This window comes from Melospiza georgiana, chromosome 6 (genome assembly GCF_028018845.1).
Source record: "Melospiza georgiana isolate bMelGeo1 chromosome 6, bMelGeo1.pri, whole genome shotgun sequence".
NCBI classification, from domain to species: Eukaryota; Metazoa; Chordata; class Aves; order Passeriformes; family Passerellidae; genus Melospiza; species Melospiza georgiana.
In genome coordinates this window covers 15,005,567-15,028,855 of record NC_080435.1, presented here as the reverse complement: position 1 = coordinate 15,028,855, position 23,289 = coordinate 15,005,567, and the positions used below count along the sequence as shown (strand labels likewise).

At 43.3% G+C, this 23,289-nt stretch overlaps 2 protein-coding genes across 3 annotated transcripts in view; both read right to left on the bottom strand.

Moving 5' to 3' along the window:
* Nucleotides 1-780: 780 nt before the first annotated feature.
* On the bottom strand, nt 781-11,942 carry MRPL23 (mitochondrial ribosomal protein L23). Of its 2 annotated transcripts, none has more exons than XM_058027145.1 (5): nt 11,881-11,942; nt 11,628-11,750; nt 10,887-10,969; nt 8,957-9,030; nt 781-1,149 (listed from the first exon to the last, which is right to left on the bottom strand). In XM_058027145.1, exons 1-5 carry the CDS (start codon nt 11,904-11,906, stop codon nt 985-987), a joined length of 471 nt encoding a protein of 156 aa, XP_057883128.1. In that variant the 5' UTR covers nt 11,907-11,942; the 3' UTR covers nt 781-984. The 2 variants fall into 2 exon arrangements, with proteins under 2 accessions (XP_057883128.1, XP_057883130.1); XM_058027147.1 differs by having other exon boundaries at nt 11,838-11,906.
* A 1,766-nt stretch (nt 11,943-13,708) lies between these two features.
* TNNT3 (troponin T3, fast skeletal type) overlaps nt 13,709-23,289 on the bottom strand; it is a 36,785-nt gene continuing 27,204 nt past the window's right edge. The window contains exons 3-11 of the mRNA XM_058025784.1: nt 23,004-23,022; nt 22,164-22,209; nt 21,274-21,390; nt 20,876-20,953; nt 20,509-20,622; nt 20,240-20,349; nt 19,350-19,440; nt 16,489-16,529; nt 13,709-14,099 (exon numbers count right to left, since the gene is read on the bottom strand). Of these exons, the coding sequence (XP_057881767.1) occupies nt 14,051-14,099; nt 16,489-16,529; nt 19,350-19,440; nt 20,240-20,349; nt 20,509-20,622; nt 20,876-20,953; nt 21,274-21,390; nt 22,164-22,209; nt 23,004-23,022 (665 nt within the window). The 3' untranslated portion in view covers nt 13,709-14,050. The remainder of the gene's footprint in view (nt 14,100-16,488; nt 16,530-19,349; nt 19,441-20,239; nt 20,350-20,508; nt 20,623-20,875; nt 20,954-21,273; nt 21,391-22,163; nt 22,210-23,003; nt 23,023-23,289) is intronic.

Here is a 23,289-nt window from a genome sequence, read left to right as displayed (position 1 = left end):
AGAGCCAAGAAATGAAAACACTGAACGTGGCAGCCCAGAAGGCCGAGAAAAGTTCTACCACTATGCTGGCATCAGTAACTGGGAAGCAGAGGGAGTTACACCAGAGAAAGTAAAAGGAGTCTTTTTATTAGTCCTCAGCACAACACAGGCTACACTGGCAGAAGCATTTCCATGCCAATACAACTGTGTGCACACAGGACACTTGCCAGTACTGCAAGGTAGCTGTGGAGTGGGGAAGGAAACCAGCACAACTATGCCAGTAAACATTCCTAAGGCAGGCTGGTCACAGAGAACAGCTACCTGCACTGCACAACAGCAAGCAGAGACGGGCACCACATTGGTCTGCTTCTTGATGTTTAAGGGGATCAAACACACATGTGCACAGTCACAAACCTGCCGTATAAACCCTGTCCCCAAAATGCCACACAAGTGTTACAAGAGTACATTAAGATCACATGCATTTCTCTAGGACAGGAGGGGTCACTGCAAGGAAGGCAGTAAGATAGTGGGACCCACTAAGTAACAATTAAGGGAACCCTACACCCTGAACCTATAGTCCAGTTTTCTACACTTCCATGTCCATTTCTGACTAACCTATGTTGACTTTTAGACATTCTAGTCAATAGAAACTGCATGTATCCTAGGAAATTAAACAGCCTATTTCTACTCAAAACAACCTGCAGCAGCACGAAAAAGGTAAGCACAATGACACTCTCATAGTCAGAAATGACAACAAGGAATTCCACATTCTAGACATAGTCCACAAGTTCACACAAAAGGCCTGGTGCAGTCAGATTTATTTTACCTTTTTATTTCTTCAGGGGCATTTTGTTGTAGTCACGTACAAACAGCCAGAAAAAAAGACACGCTAGCAAGGAGTGCTCAAGAATAAACATTCAGTCATTACAAGAAGGGAAGAGAAGAGTGCAAGTTGTGCTAATCAAAATCCCTCTGAGCCTAAAGGAAGGCAGCTGGCTTGTTACATCAAAGTCCAAACCAATCAGGGACTCCACCTCGTCTGGGGTCACCCTCCTCCTTCTGCTTCTCTTTCTCCATATATTTATCCTTGAAGTCATCAAAAGAGCGAGTTTCTGCGTCTTGTTCTTTCTCTGGAAATAGGTTGGGAAACTGAAAGGTTTGTCCTTGGCCCTAAAGAGAAAACAAATGGTCAGAGAAACATTCCAGCCTTTCTGCAGTAGCTATGATCTTAGGGTGAAACACCACCCTGAATCTTCAGCTAGTGCAGAATTGTACCTTGTGACCTCCCAAGATCTCTTTCCACCCACGTCCCCAAGGTATATGTACGTCCCTTCTCCTCAAAAGCTAACCTCTCCTCCTGTGTGCTACTTAAGATACTGACATCTTGGGTTTTTTTAACAGATGAATGATCAGGAGGTGGACATCTCTTCAAAGACTTTGAATCAACTCAGACATGTTGTGTGAGTCACACAACAGTAAAAGCAAGATGAGCAAAACAAGTGATTTTGTTAAAGTACCACCACCAGGGAAATACACAGTGGAGCAGGCATTCATTATGTTAACACTCAGGATATGAGTAGCGGTTGTAGCTGTTTAGATCTCAGCTAAGGATAACAGAGAGCACTCCCAGCAGCTGTTACTGGAGGGTGTAATGTGGGAATAAGGAATAACAGATATCAGAGGTCTCTTATCAACAGACATAAAGACTATGGTGTAAAACAATTACAGTGGGAACAATCTGTCTAATATATCACTAATGAGATTAAAGTGATTACATCTGCATCAGTCATTCTGCCTAACAGACAAGTCATCTTAGTGAAACATCATCATCAGATCTATGTCTCCCACTTGGAAAATAAACAGTTGCTTGGTCTCTGGTTTTTATCTAACAGCAGGAAACCATTTTTCTGTGGAAATGTACTATCCCATTAACATTACCTACTTATTTTTAGTGGCGTTTGCTCTAAGTACAACTTCATTAAACTCAACAATATCAGCCCTTCCATTCGGTATGGGACTTTGCATAATAAAACTTTTAACTGGCCACCCATAACCCTAAAATTATTCTCCAAAACACTTAGAAACATTACAATACATTAACTTCTTTGGCAGCATTCTGCATACAGAAATCTCAAGAAAAGCATTTAACTGCTTCAGATGAAAACAGGTGGGTTTGGCTTTTTTTTCAGATCAGCCAGTCTTTAAATTTATGCAGTAAATACATCCAAACAAGAGGCTCAGTTATGAAATGGTTCCATAAAGGACATGAAAGGAGCATTCCCCAGCATACCTACTCTTCATTCTGGGATCAGAAATATGACATAAATAAATCCAACAGAACCATCACCATGTCCCTGACCCAGCTGAACGTCTGCTATGTTTTATTTAATCATATACACTCGACCTAGCAAATAACAGGTGTGAAAAAATCTAAACCTCACATGCTTTGGAGAGAAAAAGCATGTGTTATCCCAGATGAGATTACCCAGACTGGAATCTACAAAATACCAACTCTACCAGCAATGCTCCAATTGTTTTTGTAGTGCATACTTCTTGGGGGTTTCCTAAGAGCCTGACCATACTACAAAAACAACAAGGGAGCTGCTGTGTACATTGCTTTTTCCTTGATTTTAGCCTGGATAAGCTCAACTGGAACATATCAAGGTTTTCCTTTCCACTGGTGTACACTCTTGGGGTTTCAGTTCTTTTGTACCTTTAAATTACCAACAAGTATCCTGATAAAAGCTGTCCTTTGACAGCTAAAGCACAGTCCCATTTCATGGCACAGAAACTGGCCTTACCAGGGTCCTTGAGCAAGCCCAAAGCTGCAGCCTACTGAACCTCTTCCTGTACTAGGATCAGCAACAAGCACCCTTGAGGCCAAGCACTGCCCAGGATTTTAGCACACTGAAACATTTGGAAAGGAATTTGCTAATATTACAAAAAATTGCTGTGTTTTTACTGTGCTGTGGGCAGGTCACTCAGCCCTGCAGGACCTACAGAACAGACAGGGCCCATACTACAGACCTGTCTGCCCTGGAGAGGAAGCCATTTTAGTTAAACAAGTCAGAAAACAACTCAGGCTGACATGGTAGGCACACCACCTCCACTGAAAATCTGAGAACTATTTATACTGGTAACAGTGTAGTAAGGGACTGTTCTTGTTATGCAGCTCTTTCCTTCTGGTATGCTTCCAGGACCAATGCATTTCCCTTATTGGAGAATGAAGGAAAGCTGTCCCTAAAGCATACTAACAACATCCACCGTAATTCACTAAGCATTGCAAAACTGTTATTATTTTAAAAAGAGGAAAGAAAGCAAAAAAGATACACACAGAGGCTGTAGCAAAACCAGGAAAAAAAGACACACACAGAGGCTGTAGCAAAACCAGACAAACCTTTAAGCTGTTTATCAAAGTGCTCACAGTTCCCATTTCAAGGCCGGTGGAAGTCAAATATTGAGCTGAAAATGTCAATCTGTATCTGGAGTCTTTTAATAAATCAAAATCAGCACAGACTAGTTGGCTCTTTCCAGCTCTTGTTTTGTGAAGAAATTCTGATTTTGGCTGGCAGCCAAACACGATTTGAAACAGCCAAGACATTACACCCTGAGAACTGAAGGTTGATAAATCTTAAGTAACAATACTCTGCAGTAATACTGCACTGTAAGGCTCTGGAGTGATGAAAGCTGTATGAAAAATAGCTGTTGTGCATGCTCAGTAGCTAGTTTTCAGAAGAAGCCTGTATCTTGGGTATTTCAAAATTTCAAAAATACCAAAAGGCATCAACTTACATAAAGGATTGTGAGTCTGTCCAGGCATATTTACACTCAATGCATCTTCCACATAATGCCAGAGGCTACTGAGGTTCAAGCTCATATGCCACCTCCTTAAAAAAAAGCCTACCAAAGGGACAGAGGGATTGTCACTCCTTTACACAGTGTTGCTTTTCCTTAAACAACTTCTTTGCAAAAGCTTTTCCTTCTATACAGCAACCATCTGACAACCATATGATAAATGCACCCTCAATGAAATCCTCGCTGGAATAAAGCAAGCAATTGTTACCAAGTTCATCAGGGTTTATCTGGTTTACAAATTGCTAGAACATGGAGTGCTGGCATTTCCAACCGGAAAGGAAGATTCTGCCTTACTTGAAAATCTTGCATTTGTCCATAGTTTTACCTTTTGCAAGCTATTTATCCCTTTAATTGCTGAATTACTGAAATTATCATAAGCTGAAATAACCTTTAAAAAGGCTAGAACTTGCTTCTGCTTTAGAACTTCTACCAGCATAATTACCTTAGCTAGAAGCACAGAGAAAAGGGGAGAAGATAACACTACCTTTCTACTCAACACAGCTGTGCTAAAAGAAAATCCTGTGAAAAAGACAGACACTGGAAAAAAAGTAATTTTGCATGGAACTGAGTGGTGCACTGACAGCAAAAGATCTTTTTCCCAATGTGAAGTGATCCCCTGATACTCTGGAATTTGTCAGGGTAAGCTCTATCACCATGTGTTCACCTCACTCTCAAGTGAAGCCTTACGATACTATTAAAAAAAGGAACAAAAAGCCCCAAACAAAGCAAGTCAGAGGTGGCACTGAACACATAAAAAAGTAAAGGCAACATGATGATTTTATACATTGTTGTTCTCAGTTTGGGGTTTTCCCAGAGACCTTCCTTTTTCTTACAGATTCTGAGGCCATGCACAAGTGAAATGGATGGTCTCACAAGTGAGAGTGTTCAGATAACAGAAATAGGACCCATTAAACTGCTACTCCTCTAATCCTCAATTCAGCATTACCCAAAAATAAAAGTGAATTATGTACAAAGCCTTATGAGGATTCATTTGCTAAATGCTAGAAACATACTTCATGAAAAAAGTGACCTAAGCATCAAACATATATTTTCCCTTTAGATTTCAAGCCTTTATCCTAAAAAAGGGTGAAAACACACCGTGTTCTTGGAGTCTGTCTAAGGAGTTTTCACAGCAGTGGTACATATTGCCTCCATTCATTTTAATGAGAGGTTAAGTGACCATAATTAAGCCTATGAAGTCAAGTGCTGGCCTTTCCACTGCCGAGCCTCACGTCACAAAACTGCTGGAAGGATTACCCAGCACAAATTGACTTATACTTCTCTGACCTTTGAGTCCCCTGAAAAGCAGCACAGATATTACTGTGCAGCAATGATGCAGCAAACACTGATCATGTAAGCAACTGTGAGATCTTCTGGTTATTTGGATAATTGAAGCACTTACTACTGTCCTTCAGAATTAACAGAAAAGTGATGTTTATTGTATCATTAACTACAAAAATGTTGGACTCCCAAAAGCATGGGATGCAGTCCAGCAGTAGCAGCACATGCAGTTAAGTTTAATAATCCAGGGCATTTGAACAATTCTCCTACTACTGCAGCGGTAACATCTGATGCTAAAACGTATGGCAAAACAGCACAGAAAGCAACTTCCAAAATCCACTCAGGAGCAACACTGCATATGATCATCCAAGTTTCCTCTGAATTCAAAAGAAAACTGCTGTCACATCTGATGTGCAAATAGGCTAACTACTGCGAGTGTACAGGATACTCTAAACGAGGGTTGAGGAGAAAGTATTTGCAAAAACGTTCCCACCGGTGCCATCATTCAAGCAGCTTAATAGGTGTTAGTCCTAACGCTGACAAGGTCAGCCTCCTTTTTACAGCCATCTCCACTCCATTTCTCAAAACAGGTTTAATTAAAAATAGGTCTGGATTCCAGAGGCTTGTCTACAGTTGTGCTCCCACGGGTACTAACACCTGTTAAGCTAAACCAGTGAGAACACTGAAGGAGGAAAAGGAGGGGATGTTGTTCTTTTTTAATTTTCCCGATGTTAAGGCAACTGCAAAGTTTCCCACTGGCTTTATTTTCTTCTATTTTTTTTTTTTAATTTTCATTATAATAATTATAGCTATATTGGAGTAAGTAGAAAGGCTGCCGTATTACACATATTTTATCTAGTTTGCAAAGATATAAAACTTGGGTTTAATTTAAAGAATAGAACAGTGTAGAAAAGTAGCATTTGATAACACAGGGCCATAAGTCTCTAACTTAAACCTTTCTCACCACATTCCAAAAGGGGAAAAAAGGCAAGCAGGCTCTGGAATGGCAAGATATTGTTGATCCACAGCCTTCTATGATTTGAGGTATTTTTTTAGTGTGAAAATATTATGCTTGGACAGATCACTTATTTGTCCAGTTACCGCCTGAGAATAAAGTAAACAGCTCTGAATCTCCAAGAAATAGTATTTGGAAAAGAAAGGACAACAATGCTTACATGTGGAACAGCTGGGGCACTAGTCTGACACCTAAGGGCATGTTGACTATGACTTCATACACCTTCCACCTTTGAGACACTTGCAGTAACTCAAAGGATGTGTGTGTTGCACTGGGACACATAAGGTGATGGTTTATGAAGCAGAGAAACATAACTGCTCATGAGAATGAACTCAATTTCATTCAGGTAAACTGCACCACAGCTGCAAAGTCACACTGGAAAGAGCAACACTTCCACCTAGTGGGCAACAGAAAGATCAACCCAAGAGCTTCCAAAAACACATTTGTATTTTTCCAGTCATAAGCAGTTTTAACTTGAAACTGGATTAATGAGAGAAAACACAGCTGGTAAAAATGGTGGGAAAGCCCAGCTACTCTGAGTCATGGCAGATGCAAACTAATTCTCATGAAAATAAGGATTTTACAGTGGTTACCAAAGACTTTCCTAAATTAGGCAGATAGTAACAATGGACTGCATGGGGCCTGCAATGGCCTGATCACACCATGAATGAGACGAAGGCAAACCCTTTCGATTCAGAAATGACACTGGGTTTCTGGCTTCACCCACTGTTTCAAGCTGGTGTGAACACAGAGCTGGGAGCTCATTGTCTGAGACATCAGAGCTAGTGATGAAAAGCAACAAACAAAAATAAAAAGAGAAAGGGAGAGGAATAAAGAAACCTAAATGTTAATAAAATTAACAGACCACAACAACAATAGGAAATAAAACAGACCAAAGAGACCAGGAATGAGGTGAGGAAAAAACACAGACATCAAGCTTCACAGGCAAGAGTTTAGTGAACGGTCAGGATTCCCTCCCTTGACATGAAAAACACCACCAAAAAGTGTCCCCTGACCCTGTTCATGGAAGAGATGGAAAACATGGCATTCCTTAAGAATTTATTATGGTGACTACAGTGTAAGGCAATAAGGGACTCTTGCTGTCCCATGTACTATGAGAGCCCAGCCACAGTGCGACAGGGCTCTGGCAATTGCCCAGAAGACAAAATGGGAGGCTGGAGAACAACCAAATTACTCCTGTGCACCTGCCTCCAATACCAAGCTAGTTTAGGTAAACCTCCACACCTGTGCTGACCAACCCTTAAGGTTATGGCAATTATTCTAGGTTGAGAGGCTGAATGTGAAATAAACACACAAAGGCACTGCCTTAAACCTCTTAATCCAACAGAGCAGCAGCATTCTGCTTCCCACTCCTTCCCCCTGAGTATCCATGGGTTGCACACTACCTCCTTCTCACCTCAGCAGACACAGGACACAAGACTGCATTACAGTGAAACAGAATTTGAACTACAGCTCACTAGGAACCCCTGTCTGCCTCAGTGTTGGGAAACAAGTTTCTAAAAGCAAGGAAGTCACTAGCAGGAGGCTGTGGCAATGGAAAGTGCCTGCAACTACCTTCTAAAACGAACAACACTCAGGGAAAGCAACTTGTGAGATACAACATCATCAATTCAAGCATTCACTTCCTTATCATGCAGTTCTGCTCTCCAGCAAACAAAAACCTAGCACAATCCAGGAGGGAGAATCTGCTCACCAAAGCAAACTATTCCTTGAAAAAAGGAATGTGTGTTTTAGCCATAGTGATGTAAAATCCTCAGAGATGAGGATTCCTTTAACTTCAGCAAAGTAAAGCAAAGTAACTCCTCATCTAAATATAACTGTTACTTTTTAGTAACATTGCACTTTACACTATTCTCCTAAATTAGGTAAGGGCTGTCTAAAAGAACACTCATCCTCACTTTTCCTTCTATTCCCCTTCCCAGAAGGGGCTTAGAAAAAAATTTCTAAGCATATTTAAACATTGAAATATTAAAAACCAGATTTCCCATTGTTTGTGCCTCTTGAGTTTGACCCCAAGTCCATATGAAATCTTAGCCAGTCTTTAGGGTCAGAGAGTGCTCCTCCAACACTGAATCCTTGTTCCAAGACAGAGTTATTTAACAGTGACGTTATGTTGCCAACTGCAATTTTGAGCTTCTGGTTTTACAACCATAAATACCATCCCTTTAATGTCATTTTGGTATGTGAAGAGGTTTTCTGTCACTGGTTGCACTGCTTTTTTGCATAAAGACAGGTAAGCCTGACAGAAGGTTAAACTATAAATTAGTCCTGTTATGAAAGAAATTTACAAGAACATGAAGCTCCTTTTCCACTGGGCAACCAATGTATGTTTCAGAGTCCGGTTCAGCCACAAAGCAAGCTTGTTTAGACATGACTAAAGGCTCTCCAAGGAATAAGCCTTAGTCTTCTCTGAAATTCAAAGACCTTTAATAAGAAGTTCCCTACCCTCACAATATATTCTTTCACTTACTGGACATTTCAGCAATCAACCACACAAGTTGTGAACCTTCCAGCACACAGAGTACAGGGTCAGCATGAAACTCTCTGGCAAAGCAGAACCCTATGACATCAGTCCACAACCTACAGACAGACCTCAAACCAACACGGGACTTATTTTGTTTGAATTTGATCTTTAGAGCAAGTCATTTAAGTCTTTTTACATTCTGGAATGTGTTAAAAGAAACTTTCACTGTTAGAGGATTGGCAGAAATATTCAGCCAACCAGGACAACTCCCTGGCCATTACTTTCAGCTGGCTGGTTAACAGTGCCCTCCTCTTTCCTCACAAGTGTCCAAGTTAACTCACCAGCTGTACATAGGCGACCTTGTAATCTGGCTTCTTCACTCTCTGATTCCTGTGATTCCTCTTGTTGTTTGCACCTGCAGGAATGAAGAGAACCCCACCTTTTACTTCCCAGGACTTCTGAACTCTCCAAAGCAAGGCCAAGCTGAAGGAGGGACTTAGCTATCTCTGATTTATTGTTAGGAGGAAAACTCTTCCTTCACTAGCAGCACAGTCTCACAATTACTAAAGGGTACTGGAACTGGTGGACACTGCTCTCCTCATTTACAGGCAGGGAAAGAAGGCAACACCAGCCTGCTGCCACTGTGCCTTCACACACAAAGTCTGCAAAGAAGCAAGGAGAAAAGTCTCCCAAGGAGGGGCCAGGGGTGATAAACTGCTCTCCCAACATCCACAGCTTCAGCAAGACAAGGAGAAAATTACCACTAAGTAGCTTTAAACTTGACAATTTTTTGTATTCAGCTGATGAGCTGGATCTATTGTTTATACACCAGGATATTATATTCCACATCCAAACAAACTAAAGCACCTCAACCTCCTCCAACCATGCTGGACAACTCACCCCTTCATGTTAAGCAGACATTAAAGCTCTCAGATTATTAGGAGTTCTAACCCTTTTTAATCCCTGACTATATACTACCACCTAAAATTAGCAGAGGGGGGCAAAATGGTTATAAGGACAAGCATGGCTATTTTTCAGTGCTGTTTGGAACTACATTGGTAGTGTTTGGTATTTATGACTTAATTCAATTCTGGTTTTCACACAAGCATATTACAGATTATACTTCCAGGGTTTTTCCTTCCTTTGTAAGTTAAGAGTTTTACAACCTTATTTTGAAGCTTTTTCTTTTATCCTCCATTTTTCACTACTAAAGGTCTTTTTTTCCTATTCCTTTTAAAATCATCCTTTATCTTACCATCATAAACAGACAATTCCTTTCATAGAGTCACTACATGAAAAATGAAAAACCCAGACCTCAAAGATGTCCTAACCAATAAATCACTCTCCACCCAATAATTACACTGCCTGGTAATCAAAAATGTAAATAAACATGAAAAAAAAAAAAAAAAGAAAAATATTTTTGACTGCATCCAAACTGCAGTCAGAGAAGCTCTGGGGAAGGAAGCGTTCATATGTAAAGGCGACATTATCTAAATTGATCTAATTTCAATTGGAGATGAGTCCCTCTGCCTCCAAGTCAGAATTCAGCATAGGTTAAACTAGGAATGTTTTTTCTTTTTCTCTTGGGCTGGTTTTTTTTTTTTTTTTTGGGCTTTTGATGGACATTTGAGTGTTTTTTTGTTGTTGTTGCTGTTTCTAGGTGTTGGACAGGAGAGAAATACCACAAGTGGCAACATTCCAGTCTGTAGCAGAAATTTGGTAACAACAGGTGATAAAAACATTTAAGATGTTTTTCTGACATTATCTACTGGTTCGAGAGAGCATTTTTCTTTGCTCTACAAACTTTGCCTTTTGTTAGACCATAGTACCTCCTGTGCATGCAAGCTAATCTCAGCTCATTTTTAAAATGAAGGCCACAGCTGAATTTAAGTTTAATTACTACTTGCATTAAAACACATGAAGCAGTTCCTTCTGAAGGGAGACACCCACTGGTCTTCAAGGAGAAACAGTAGTAACTACAAAAGCACAAGCTACATAACTGTCAGGATGATCAGCCTTTTTAAATTCAGATTTTTCTTTTTAGAGTGAAACTTACATCATCATTTAATCACAGCATTCAAATATGAAGTGATGCATGTTTATTTGAAGGGATGAATAAGCAAGTATGCTACAAGACATCACCAGCTAAGCACCTGGAACCACTGCAACCAAAGTCTGCTGAAATCTAACAGATCTTTTGAAAGGTAAAAGTCTACTCTGGCTGCACAGGGATGCTGTATTCATCCCTCTGCATTACTCAACTGCACTTACCATACTGTATCCTGGTCCTCACAGCAGCTACTGGCACATTGTATATTCTTTCAAGGTAATTCCTGATATCCAATTTTGTCATTCTAGGCAATGAAAAAACATTTTGGGGAAAGAAAGTAAAAAAAGTGTAAATATTGAAACAAAATAAACTAGAGACTGGTTGATACTGAGGAATAAATATTTCTTCTTGCTTTAACCAAGACAGATTTATGACATGAAAGTGTAAACTCAACCTAGACCACACACTGCTACAGCGATTTATGATCCATAAACTGTAACAACTGTCAAATATTTATCCTCTGTAGCCTCAACATTCAAACTGCCAGGTATATTCTGTGTTCAGCAGGCTTGCCCAACCTGAGACACCTTTCTTTATTCTGAGTAGGAGCTGCTGATCTTACCAGAACCTGCCACAGTCTTATGGGCTCTAATGCGTGCCAGCAAACTGGTCGGGCTGAAAGAGTCCTGACAAATAACTGCATACCACCTTGCAAGAGTCCTCACAAATAACTGGATACCACCTTGCTTACCCTGGATCGAATTCTAGGCACTTCCTTCTTCCCAAGCCCGTCCCTGGGAAGGCTGAGCCTCACTCACACTGGGGGACAGGAGCCACGCAAAGCTCCTCATTAAATCAGTGCCCTCTGCAGGGTCTGCCCGCTGCAGGAGCCCCTTCCCTCCCTGCCGCGGCACTCGGCCCCCAGCGCTGAGCCCTCAGGCAGCAGCCGTGCCCGCACTCACTCCATGGAGACGCGGAACTGCACGGTGTCCTCGGGCTGGGGCACGCCGGGCCGCACCGCCAGCATGAAGAAGTTGGGACGGAAGATCCGCAGCTGCGGGCCGCCCCTCTGGAACAGCGGGTACCTGCGGGAACACGCCGCCGCTCACTGACCGGCCTGCCCCCCACACCGTGCCCCGAATGAGCCCCCCCCGGCCCTCATCCCGCCCCACCGCCGCCCGTCCCGTCCCGTCCCGTCCGCCCCGCTCGGCTCACACGGCCCTCCTGGCGCCCGCCGCCATGGCCGAGCCCCGCGCTAGCAGCCGCGCCAGAGCGGCTCCGGCGGGGCGGCGGCGCCCCCTGGTGGCGCGGAGGAGCGCGGCAGGGCCTCGGCCGGGCCGGGGGCGCGGGGCCCTGTGGAGGGGCCGGTGTGCCCAACCCGGCCCGGCCCGGCCCTGCGCAGCCCGGAAGATGAGGAGGGGTCTGAGGCATCTCTCTTAAGAGGAGAGACTGCGGGAGCTGGGGCTGTTTAGTCTGGAGAAGAGAAGAGAAGACTCGGAGAGGATCTCGTTATCGCGTACAAATATCTCAAAGGCGGGTGCCTGGAGCACGGTGCCAGACTTTTCAGGGCTGCCCAGCGATAGCACAAGGAGCAATGGCAGTAACTGAAACACGAGAAGTGCCACCTCAACGCGAGGAGGAATATCTTCACACTGAGAGTGGCAGAGCCCTGGAGCAGCTGGCCAGGGGAGAATGTGGGATCTCACTGCCTGGAGATACTGAAGCCCACCTGGACACATCCCTGTGCCACCTGCTCTGGGTGACACTGCCATAGCAGGGGGGTTGGACTGAACAATCTACAGAGGTCCCTTCCAACCCCAACAGTTCTGTGATAATGTGAAAATCTTGTCTCTTTGTGACTCTGCAGTGCTGTCTGCCTTTGCTGGGGTCCTGTCCTGGTTCTCCTCCTGTCCTCCACGCCGGTGAGACCCCAGCCCAACACACACAGGGCTGCTGGGTCAGGTCCAGAGGAGGCCACACAGATGCTGGAAGGGCTGGGACACCTCCCTTGTGAGGACAGGCAAACAGCTGAGGTTGTGCAGCCAGGAAAGGGAAAGGCTCCATGGAGAGCTGATTGTGACCTTTCAGTATGTAGGGGGGTTTTATAAGAAAGACAGGGACTTTTTACCGAGGTATCCCATGACAGGACAAGGGGCAACTTTTAAACTGAGAGAGAACAGGTTTAGATTACATGTTGGGATGAAATTCTTTACTGGGAAGGTGGTCAGCCACTGGAACAAGCTCTCCAGAGAAGCTGTGAATGCCCCATCCCTGGTAGTGTTCAGGTCCATGTTGGATGGGGTTATGAGGAGCCTGGTCTAATGAGAGTTCCTACCCATGACAGAGGAATTGGAACTATATGATCTTCCCTAAACCACTCATGAGTCCATGACACTTCAGCATTTTCCAACAGAAAGCCGGCGTAGGCACACAGCCACCAGAAACAGGAATGTGGAAACATGGGAGACACTCTGATGGGCTTCCCTCCACCAGGGCAGTTCAAGGGTTGGCAAAGACAAGAAGCCCTACAGAACAGCTTGCATCTCAAATTTAGTAACAGCCACTTCTGTTTTGACATCTACATTGAATTAACCAAGTAATTCACACTTCAGTATTGGACTTTAATATTGTATGCAGGCTAACAGCCTCAATAAATATTTTAATGTAATATTTGAATGAATCATTCTTTATTGCACTTGTTACTGCATTTAATAAAAGCTGTGTGCTAAAAGCTACCACTTCTGTAGATTTGTTCCTTTATTCACTATTCTTTGATTCACTTCATCACTCAAACTTTGAAGTCAATTTCAGCTACATTTGGCAGCCAGATTTTGAACTCCCTGAGAACAGTCAGCTCTTGGTATCTGCCTGTACAATGGCTTAAAACAGGCCCCCAGTCCTGAGTCTTTGCTGATGACACTGAGCCTATTCCCCCTTGTAGAGATAGATCAAATGATATTAAGTAAGGGTTTGGACCAACTCCCAAATCCTTGGAGAATGGGAAGATGTTAAATGAAATACAAAACACCATTCCAGAGGTCTATTATTGGAGTAGGTACTGGTTGTGCTTTATTTACAAAATCCAGAGATTTGTACATAGCAATCTACAGGACAGCATAGGGTTGGTGTCAGGAGGATAAGGGACATGCTCAGCAGGAATTGAAGATGCCAGCAAGGAGTCATCCCAGTTCCACAGGGAACCTGCTTCCCCTTGCCTGAGGAAGCCACCAGACCCCTCCAGGGAGAAAAGCAGCAGCAATAGCCAATCCAGGCTGATTTGATTTTTGTTATCATTAAGGCATGAGAACACAAGTGATCGCTGAAGGAGGAAAGAGGAGACCAGCAGGGGTTCAGCACACCATTAAAGGCCATCCTGCCTGGTTCTTTACTTCCAGCGCCCACCAACCTTGCCCTTGGCTCCTGCCTTCTTGCTGCTACAATGCAAAAAAGAAAGAAAAACATGTCAGCATGATGGAAGCAGTGGGGCTCTGTGGCCACTCTGCATTTCTGACTCTTAGGTTTCATCTGCTTTCACTTCTCACATGCTGGGCACACCTGCCATTGACCACATCCTGAGAAAAATATTGTTGATATTGTGGAAAAATATTCCTCCTGAGGTTCTTAGTGTGAAAGGTAGGATGTGCATGCCTGAAAGAGATGGACCCTTCCAGAGTCCTGGATTACCAGGGTAGAAATCTAGGTGGTCTCCAAACTAAGCAACAGGTCTATGCAGGCACAGACTTGATATTTTCTGAATACAAATCGGCTATGCTCTGGATTTTAGCATTCAGAGCTCTATCTAGAGAAATTTGCTCAATATGAAAGAGCTCTGATGGAATTCCCCAGATGCTCCATTCAGTAGTGGAGGCAAAAAGCTGAACACTAATTTAAATACAACTAAGAAGTGCTTTGCTCTAGCAAAGGCAGGGTGGCTATTTGTATTGTGAGAGACAGAGCCTCCAAAAGAATCCAAACCATTTTTTAGTCCTGCTCTCATGTCAGTATCCCTGTCTTGTTCATGGTGTGTGGGAGCAGTCCAGCTACATCCCCACTCAAAGCACCTGAGGCAAACTCTCTCCAAGGGTTCTTGCACACAGAAGGGCAATCCTACATGCAAGCCACTTACCTTCTGCCTGAGAAGCCTGAACTCAGAAAGGGGCTAGGCAGGAAGTTAGTGGAGTTAGATTCTGCACTAGTTCCCATGAGCAGCACCTTGGTTTGTGGGGGTCAGCACACCCCCAAACCCTTCCAGCTCACACACACAACGATGAGGCTGCTTCTTGAACCAGAGCACATGCAGAGTGTGGGGTTGGGGACCAAGCACAAGGTGGTGGGGGGTGACCACTGGTTCCTCCAGGGAGAAGAAAAACATGGGGACATCACACCTGGGGAGATTTTTCTTGTGTTGCCCCATGGATTGGTCCAAGAGCACCAGCCATATTTACAGAAGGATGTAGCACAGTGACAGAGACACAGAGTGGATACTTTACCTTTGACCAAGATAGGCTTGGTATATTTGAAAAAATTGTTGGTTTACATAAAAGAGGGTATGCACTTTCTGCTTATCTGAAATTGAGTTTCATGTCCCTTTTGCCAGCCTTTCTGAAGGTTCAAAACCCAGTGTAGGAACTTCATAGCTCCTCAAACAAAGACAGAGTCCTTTAATGTCCACAAACACCTGTGATGTTTGATGTTACACCTAACCTTTAGAGTGTGCTTAAGGAGATTTAATAAAGTCTGAAGCAAGAGACTCATTTGCATAACACACTGGCAGGCACTGCTTTGGAATGATAGTGTCTAGTGTGGATAGAAATTAAAGCACACAGAAATCTCATTAGCTCTGGGCATCCCAGTGCAACCTTTTCAGATGATATCCTGGGAGAGTATCATGTCTTTGGGGGGAAAAAGCAGGCAGTGGCCTGTTGTGGGTGGTGTGGTAGCACCCCACAAGAACACCCAGATAAATCCTGGCATTCTTCTGCCGCTGCACATTCTGCTGAGGTTTATCAGCCTACAGCTCTGTACAGAAAATACTACGGGTAGGTCAAGCCTTATGTTTGGCATTACAACCAAACCCACAGTGTTACATTCATTTGATAAGCCAGGGTGTCTTGGGGAAGTGCAAGGCAGTAACTGGTCACTCCTGTCATCCAAAGATACCACCAAAGATCACTGCTTCATTCCTGGCATGACTTTGGTAAAAAGATACAGATGCACAGAAAAGAGCAAACCCACCACTGGAGAGCTCTCCTCCCTTTCTGCCCTGCAGTTACTTCTCTGTGAGAGTTAGTTTTCTGCATGTTCTAACCCTCAAGCTGTGTCTGCCCCTGGTATCTCATCAATCCATTAAAAATGCTTAGAATAAAGATAATAGACTCAAAGAAGTAATGAAATAATCTTGTGGTGAATGCAAGTGCTAGAGAGATGATGATTGAAAAGAACTCACAACAATATTCCCATTACGTTAGTCTTGTTATACACCATTCCTCATAATCTTAGCAACCACTTGTTTATCATTCATAAACAAGGGTTGTATTCCCTCAAGTATTCAAAGCACCTCAGGTGTTTGAAAAACCCAACAATAAGCAGAGGAAATTTTTGAAGGTATGGTGTGAAGAAACATGATTTTTTTCTTGTTAGGTGTTACATTCACTTCAGTTGCCCCTTCATTTTCTTAATGTGAGGCAGGATGGGAGTGGCCCTTCCATCTCTAGCCCCATTACATTGCGACAAGAAAATGTCAGTGTTGAGGCTGAAGTGACACATTTGAACACTGAGAAGATATCCCCAGCCAGGAGCTAGGAAGGGGATATAAATACTTACTGCTTCTGGGCCTGATCGATCCGGTTTCTGAGGGTGACAATCTGCAAACAACATACATGACCAGGGTTTTTAGAGACAAAGAAACCTTGTTCCCTCAAGGAGAGGAGCATTTTACCTGCTGAAGTGCTCAAAACAGGTGCCTGTAGGAGGAATTAGTACTCTCTTGGAAAGAAAAGCTCACCCATGGTTGAAGGACAGAAATGTTACTTCTTGGCAATAAATCTGCAAACCACCTTCACATGTCAAGGGACAGAAGAGCTAGAATTTTATAACCCTCACTAGAAGTGTTTCTACATATTGAAATTAATCTCCTATGAACTCACATGTCAAACTGCAAGCAGGTGAACTGGAATTAATGTCACCTTGGCCAAGTGGAAAGCTCTCAGATGGCTCCTGCATGTTTCAATGTCACCTTCTCACTCGTCCCTTATTCCTATACATCAAGTGTTTGCGTAAACCTAAAGATCTTCAGTGATCTTTGGATGGGGACATCAGGAATGGAAGATGGCTATCACATTCTGCTGGAATACCTTTTGCTGGCTGGCCGAGCAGGAGGTGAGGATCTTGCAGCACTCACCACTTTCCCAGACACTCATTTAATAAGAGAAGATGACCTGATGCATAGGAGAGGAAACACCTACCTTGCATGAGATAAACACATTATAGCCTGACTTAGTAACTCAGCTTGGTCTGTAGGTGTGGACTCATTACTGAAATCCTGGGACTCATGTACTGGAAAAGCCCAAAAAACACAAGGATATGATAGAGACTTTTGTCCCTTCATCTTCTCATTTGTAACTGAGTCAGTGTTCAACTCAGTTTTCCTGGACTGAAGAAATGCCCCTGCCATGAGGTATGCTTTGCTTTTGGTGCAATTCAAAATTCTGCACTGGCTCTGCCAGTCTAAGAATTGATGACCCAAATTTTGAATATTTAAAGTCGCACTTGACATTCCCAGTGTGCAAAAAAAAAAAAGAAAAACAAAAGTCATACATTCCGGTTGTCCCAAGAACTGGTATTACTGGCTCACGTCTTTCCACAGCAAACAGAAAAAAACATAAGAGACTGAAATATTACCAGGAACAGGACAACACAAGCAAGGAAAGGTAAACATATCACTTGCTTTTGTACTTACTTGTGGAAGTTTTATTATGTGTCACAGCAGTTTAAATTGCTATTTTCCAACCAAGTATCTTCCCCAAGTGTTGAGGAGAACCAGTTGTCTTTAGTTTGACCCAAGCACTTAATACTTACCTTCAGTCATAACCTTATGATCGTGACTATGACACTCACTCTCCAATGAAGCACCAAAGAGCAACAGACACTGGAGCTAAAGAATGGCTCTACTTCTCTGTGTCCCACTTCCTTCCTTTTTCTCTCCCTTGCATCCTTGCTCGTGTCTCCTTCATTCTCTTTCCTATTTTCACTTACCTTTCTCCTCATTTTTTCCTGCTGTCATCCTCCCTTTATTCTTCCATGTCTACCTGTGCATTTTCCTTATGCTTTGCTCATTCTTTGTACTTTGTTCCCTTGTTTTTCATCAGCAGGTACCCACCTCTTTGTTTATGCAAAGGTCTCATTACCATAGCATGTACCCCTCCCCTGGCACTCCCTTATTTCCTGGTTTTCCACACCCACTTGGCTGGTAATCATTAAGCTAGCCCTCTGCAGTGTTCTGGATCTAGATAACCATGTGCCACAAGGTGGAGAAGCTTTCCAAACCCCATAGAATTCTCTATACACTGTAGTCCAAGCTATTACATGTGTATCCCTGTTTCTGCTTGTACCCTAGGTGCATCAGGGTGATAGTCCCATGCATGCAATACCTGATTTTGGATAGGGAATTATTTTAATGTGTTCTCAATAGAGCGCATGCTCAGTTCTTCAACCAAATCCCTGTTGGACTCTTGACTCTTTTCCTAAATTACCACTTTATACCTTTTCAAAGAATGGAAAGGGAGAGAAAAAGGAAGTGAATCGCGAGACACAAGATCCGTTTTTCTCTTTTCTCTCTGCACTTGGAGCCAAGTGCCAGAGCTCCCGTCTGGCGCCTGGCTCTGACCATGCGGCAGGCTCATGCATTTGGTAGCCTTTGCTGCTGCTGTGACATAGGCAAGTTCATTGTACTTACAACTTGGAAAGCTCCTGCAGCCTGCAACGCATTGTTAAAATCTAAGAGAGATTGAGATAGTTACATTGGTGTTGCTCACTGCCTGTCAGCATGTGTCTGTGTGACTGGGAGTTAAATGAGAGCGAAACAGAGAGAGATCCTGTAGGATTTCTCAGCCACTGAAGCCTAATGCGGGTGAGTGCCGCCCTATCCAGTGACTGTGTGAAGGAAACATGTCCACTTTCTGTTACCATATGACACTTCAGCCAGGTGCTTCTGTCTGGAGACAGTTTTCAGTGACTCCAGAGAGCTCAGGCCACAGGTAATCTGTCTGGGATGGAATAAAACTTACAACGTTCAAGTTTGAAATCAAAGATGGATCTGAAAATATTACTTTGCAACGGAGGTGTGTGAACTGAGAGTTACTGAATTTTCAGGTCACAGTTACCTATAGATAAACAAGAATGAACAATGTTTCAGGAGAGGGCAGGGTGTCCATTTTCCATTGGGATTGCCTTTCCATGCGGCACTGCAAACCTTAGAAGTGTTGTATTCAATTTTAATCTAAAATGTGAAATTCCGTTCAAGTATGTATGTTAGGGGAATGCAGTTCCAAGCATTTTGCTGCATAAATATTGTAAAGGGTCATTGGAGACCCAAATGATATCACAACATGACTTTTGCTAGATGAATCAGAGAGATTTTTACATTTTGAACCCAGTGCCATTAGCAAAATAGCCTCTCAACTCACCTCATATTTTTTCCTCTTGATCTGCTCTGTAAAGTCATACTTTTCAGTCTCCAGCTGATATAGCCAGTCCCACAGCTCCTTAGCTTTGTCCCTGTGTGTTTATGTGGGAAGACGGAAGAAACACGATATAAAATATTTTCAATGGTTTTCACATCATTAATAATGAATTCTATTTAATCCCATTCACACATCTTCCTGTAAACCCTCTCTGATTTCTTAAAGTTACTCATTTTCAAGGTCACATTTTTCTCACCTTCAAATCTTTTAGACTTGCAGTCTTGTGTGCGTCACACATTAACATAATTCCTCTAAATATTTCCCCCTAACTCCTAATGAAAGATAAGACTGCAGTGGAATCAGACAAGAAGGAAGGAGGACTCTGAAGGTCACCCAGATAAGCAGAGCAGCTGCCATTGTGCAATCTCATCTGTGTCAGGGCTGAGGTGAGCCACCTACATCTTTCAAGCATGTGTAAACTCCAACATGTGCAGTCCAAACTATCATTGGATGATTGCTCTGCACCAGAGCACTTAGCTTCCAAACCTCCAGCCTTCATGGAGATCCTGTTCATACCTTACCAGCATCAACTCACCCCTGGGAATGCTACAGATACCAGTCTGTAGGCTTGTTCAGCTAATCCCAGAGCTAGTCCTTTAAGCAACTAACCCTAATTAGCAGGAGAGGCTAACAGAGCCAGAGGGCTGCCAAACCATTTCAACACTTCCCTATATTCCCATTTCCCCGGGTTAAGCAAGGGCATAACTTAAGTGTGTCCCATGATAAATTTCAAGGAAGGCCCCCTCCTCTACCTCATTTTATCACCAGAGAAGACTTCAGGACAGTAAAACCAAATATCTATATCATTCCATAAATTAAGATAAACATGTTACCTCAGCTTGTCTTCATTAAGGTGGTCAATGTTCAGGGGCTTGCGCCTCTCAGCCAGGACCTTCTTCTTCGTCTCTCTAGCTGTTTGCTTCTTTCCTCTCTTCTGATCAGCCTATTTTCAGAACAACAATTAATGTCAGCATTTAGGAATTAAGCCTGAATGAAACAATTTCAACATTGGGCTGCTTTCTCAACTTCTAATGAAGACTGTTCTCAGTCAACTTAATGGTTTAATGTTTTCATGTTTCTTTCATCAATCCATGAATTTTACCTTAGCCAGATAACTGCTGTATGTTGCACCCATGGAGGACAGAGCCTTCTTCTTCTTCAGATCATCCTCTGCCTTTCTCTTGGCATCTTCCTCCTCTCTGCGTGCCTTTTCCTCCTGTGGAGTGCAACACACAAAACAAGTTAATCCAGGGCAGACTCCCAGCTTTCCCAGCAGCCAGTGTCAGTGCAGGGAATGTGATCAGAGGAGTGCATTGATGAGAATTAGCAACTCCTGTTTTCTGCCCTTGCTTTAGAGAGTGGTCATTTCACCTCTGGACTGAGGCAGGCAGAGCCTGTAGTTTTTTGTCTCTGGAGATCTCTCCAGTTGGATGCAGGGAAGCAGAGGAGAGGGAAGCAGAGACACTCACCGCAAGCCTTGCCTGACGCTCCTTCTCCTTCTCAGCGCGGATTCTCTGCTGCTCTGCTCTCTCAGCTCTGCGCTTCTCCTGCAGGGAGCAGGGGCACAGGCAGTGCATCACCACCTTGGCTTGACCCACCTCGACTGCTACACCCCACTACCAAAAGCTTTGCTTCGCTGAGTGTGAGCCACCTTCTCTCTTTCTAGAGCATGCAGAAGGGTCTCTTGTACAATTCTCAGATATAAAACAAGGGGCTTAGAGAGGGGACAGAGGGGGGAGAAGCCATTTGATGATAACTTGAGCAGTCACTGTACATGACAGCACAGCTTTCTGTCAAAGCAGTTTCAGCTTCTCATCTACAGATGATCTCTCAGTCTAGTACAGGGAAATGCAGTACAAGGACTCACAATTCTCTCCTTGAGGGCAACCAGCTCTTCCTCTTCCTTTCTTCTGGCTTCAAAGTGGCTGTCAATCAAGGCTTGCAGTTCAATCAGGTCTTTGTTCTGCCTTTTCTTTTGGATGTCCTAAAAGAGCAGGAAAACTCATTAAGTCCATATTGCTCTAGTATTACGTCCTGGACATTCCCAGCACCCTGCAATATACAGAGAAACAAAAGCAGAAAGTGTCTGTAGATTTCCATGGAAATCTATGGATTAATTTATATGGCTATAGGTGCAATCAGACACTCATTCACGCAACAGTCAGGAGTCCAGAAGTGTAAAGAATCCAAACCTCCCATTTTCTTCCACCATCTTTTATCCTTGGCTTTGCTTACACACCTATCTTTGCATATACTCAGCTGCCTCCTTTTGGCTTTTTAATACAAATCTTATCTAGAAAATATTCCTGCATTTTGAGCAACACAAATATTTCTAGCAACTTTCTAGGAAGGTATTTGGCTTTCTACTTATTATTGTAATTTTTGCTAGTGTTTCTCAGTAACAGATAAGGGCCTGAAACTTTCAAGCCATTTGCAACAGTGGGACAGAGGACCTGAGATCCCTAAAACACTTATTTTCTCCTCCTTATAATGGCTTCAAAGTTGTGAGGAGATAACAACAAAAAAAAAAAGAAATGCATAAGACTTTGACTTAGTCACATTATCAGTGAATGCATTCAGACAGTTTCAGAGAGCAGAAACTGAAATTTAAAATTTGCTGAAATCAAATGGCAAATCAACCATACTTTTGCCTTTGCCTTTACCCTCAGTAATATCCAGTGCAGGAATTATGTGGGTTTGCATCATGTCTATTACCAGGTACAAAGGACATACACAGCCAGTCTCAGAAATACTTACATCAAAATCTACTTTCTCACCCTCTGGTATTTTAGGAGCAGTTAGTCTGCAGAGAGTCAAAAACAAAACAAAAAGAAAATAAAAATAAAGGATTTTCATCTTAAAGAATATGCAGCTTTTTAAATAGCCTATCCTGCCCTGCCCTCAGGAACCATGCTGACAAGGAGGAATGTTGGTGAAGATAGGGAGGGGTGAAAGAGCACATCAGTGGAAAAGTACTCCAGAAAAGTGCTAAGGACCACTGTCCTTCCTGTAAGGTCGCACAGAGGAGGGAGTTATCCCTAGAACCTCTCTTTATTCCCAAAGCCCATGGTCATTCCCTACCCCTTGGGGAGATGTTGCTCTGTGAGTCTGCCTGTGCAGGGCTGTGCACTCCATCCTGGGCAGCTGGCAGAGTGGGAGGGGAAGGTGCTGGGGCCCAGAGCCAGAAGGTCCATAGGAAACCTTAGTGAAGGAACCTCAACTCAGCCCAGCCCAACATCTGCCACCCTTCCCATTGACAGCAATCTTGGATGGAGAGGGCAGTTTCCCAGCCATGGCCTCTCACAGAGGATTTACTGTGGAGCTGCCTGTATTTTGGGGTATTGTGAGCCCTCTGCATCTCAGACAGCCCATGAATTCTCTGACTCTACCAGGAACAGGTCATAAGGCCCAGGCCAGTAACTGCTGCTAAGGCCTCCTCTGAAGGAAGCAGACAGCCTGGAAAGGCATGCAAGGAACAAACAAATGGATGTTCTGTGAGCCAGAGTTGGATAAAGGCTTCTGGTGGCCATTTGCCTAATAGAGAACCTAAGGGCTTCTGCTAGATCAGGAAAATCAGGGTTTTGAAACCGTACTTACTTTATTCTGGGCTTCTCCTCTGTATTTGGAAGGATGTAGCAAAAGAGGAAGGGAAAAAGAGGAAGAAAGTTAAAACAACAGAGATCACGCCAGCTGCTCAAGTAAAAGGAGGGAAGGGAAATTTAATCTTAGGGGAAACATACAGAGAAACTGGTTAAATCTCAAGCACTTCCAAAACAAATACACACGCTCACACACCCCTTTTGCTAGGCGTGAATCTGTTTTTACCCTCGAAACAGAATTTGGCAGAAAATAATCAAGAGACTGTATAAAAGTCCCAAACGTA

Bases quoted from the DNA above. Each gene is read 5' to 3' on its own strand.
- MRPL23 (XM_058027145.1), bottom strand. From the start codon at position 11,906: ATGGCGGCGGGCGCCAGGAGGGCCGT. The intron at 9,031-10,886 runs GTAAGTGCAGTT...TCATTCCTGCAG, and splicing joins GAGGACCAGGATACAGTATG to GTGCAAACAACAAGAGGAAT. The intron at 1,150-8,956 runs GTGAGTTAACTT...TTTTCTCTTTAG, and splicing joins AGGTCGCCTATGTACAGCTG to GGCCAAGGACAAACCTTTCA.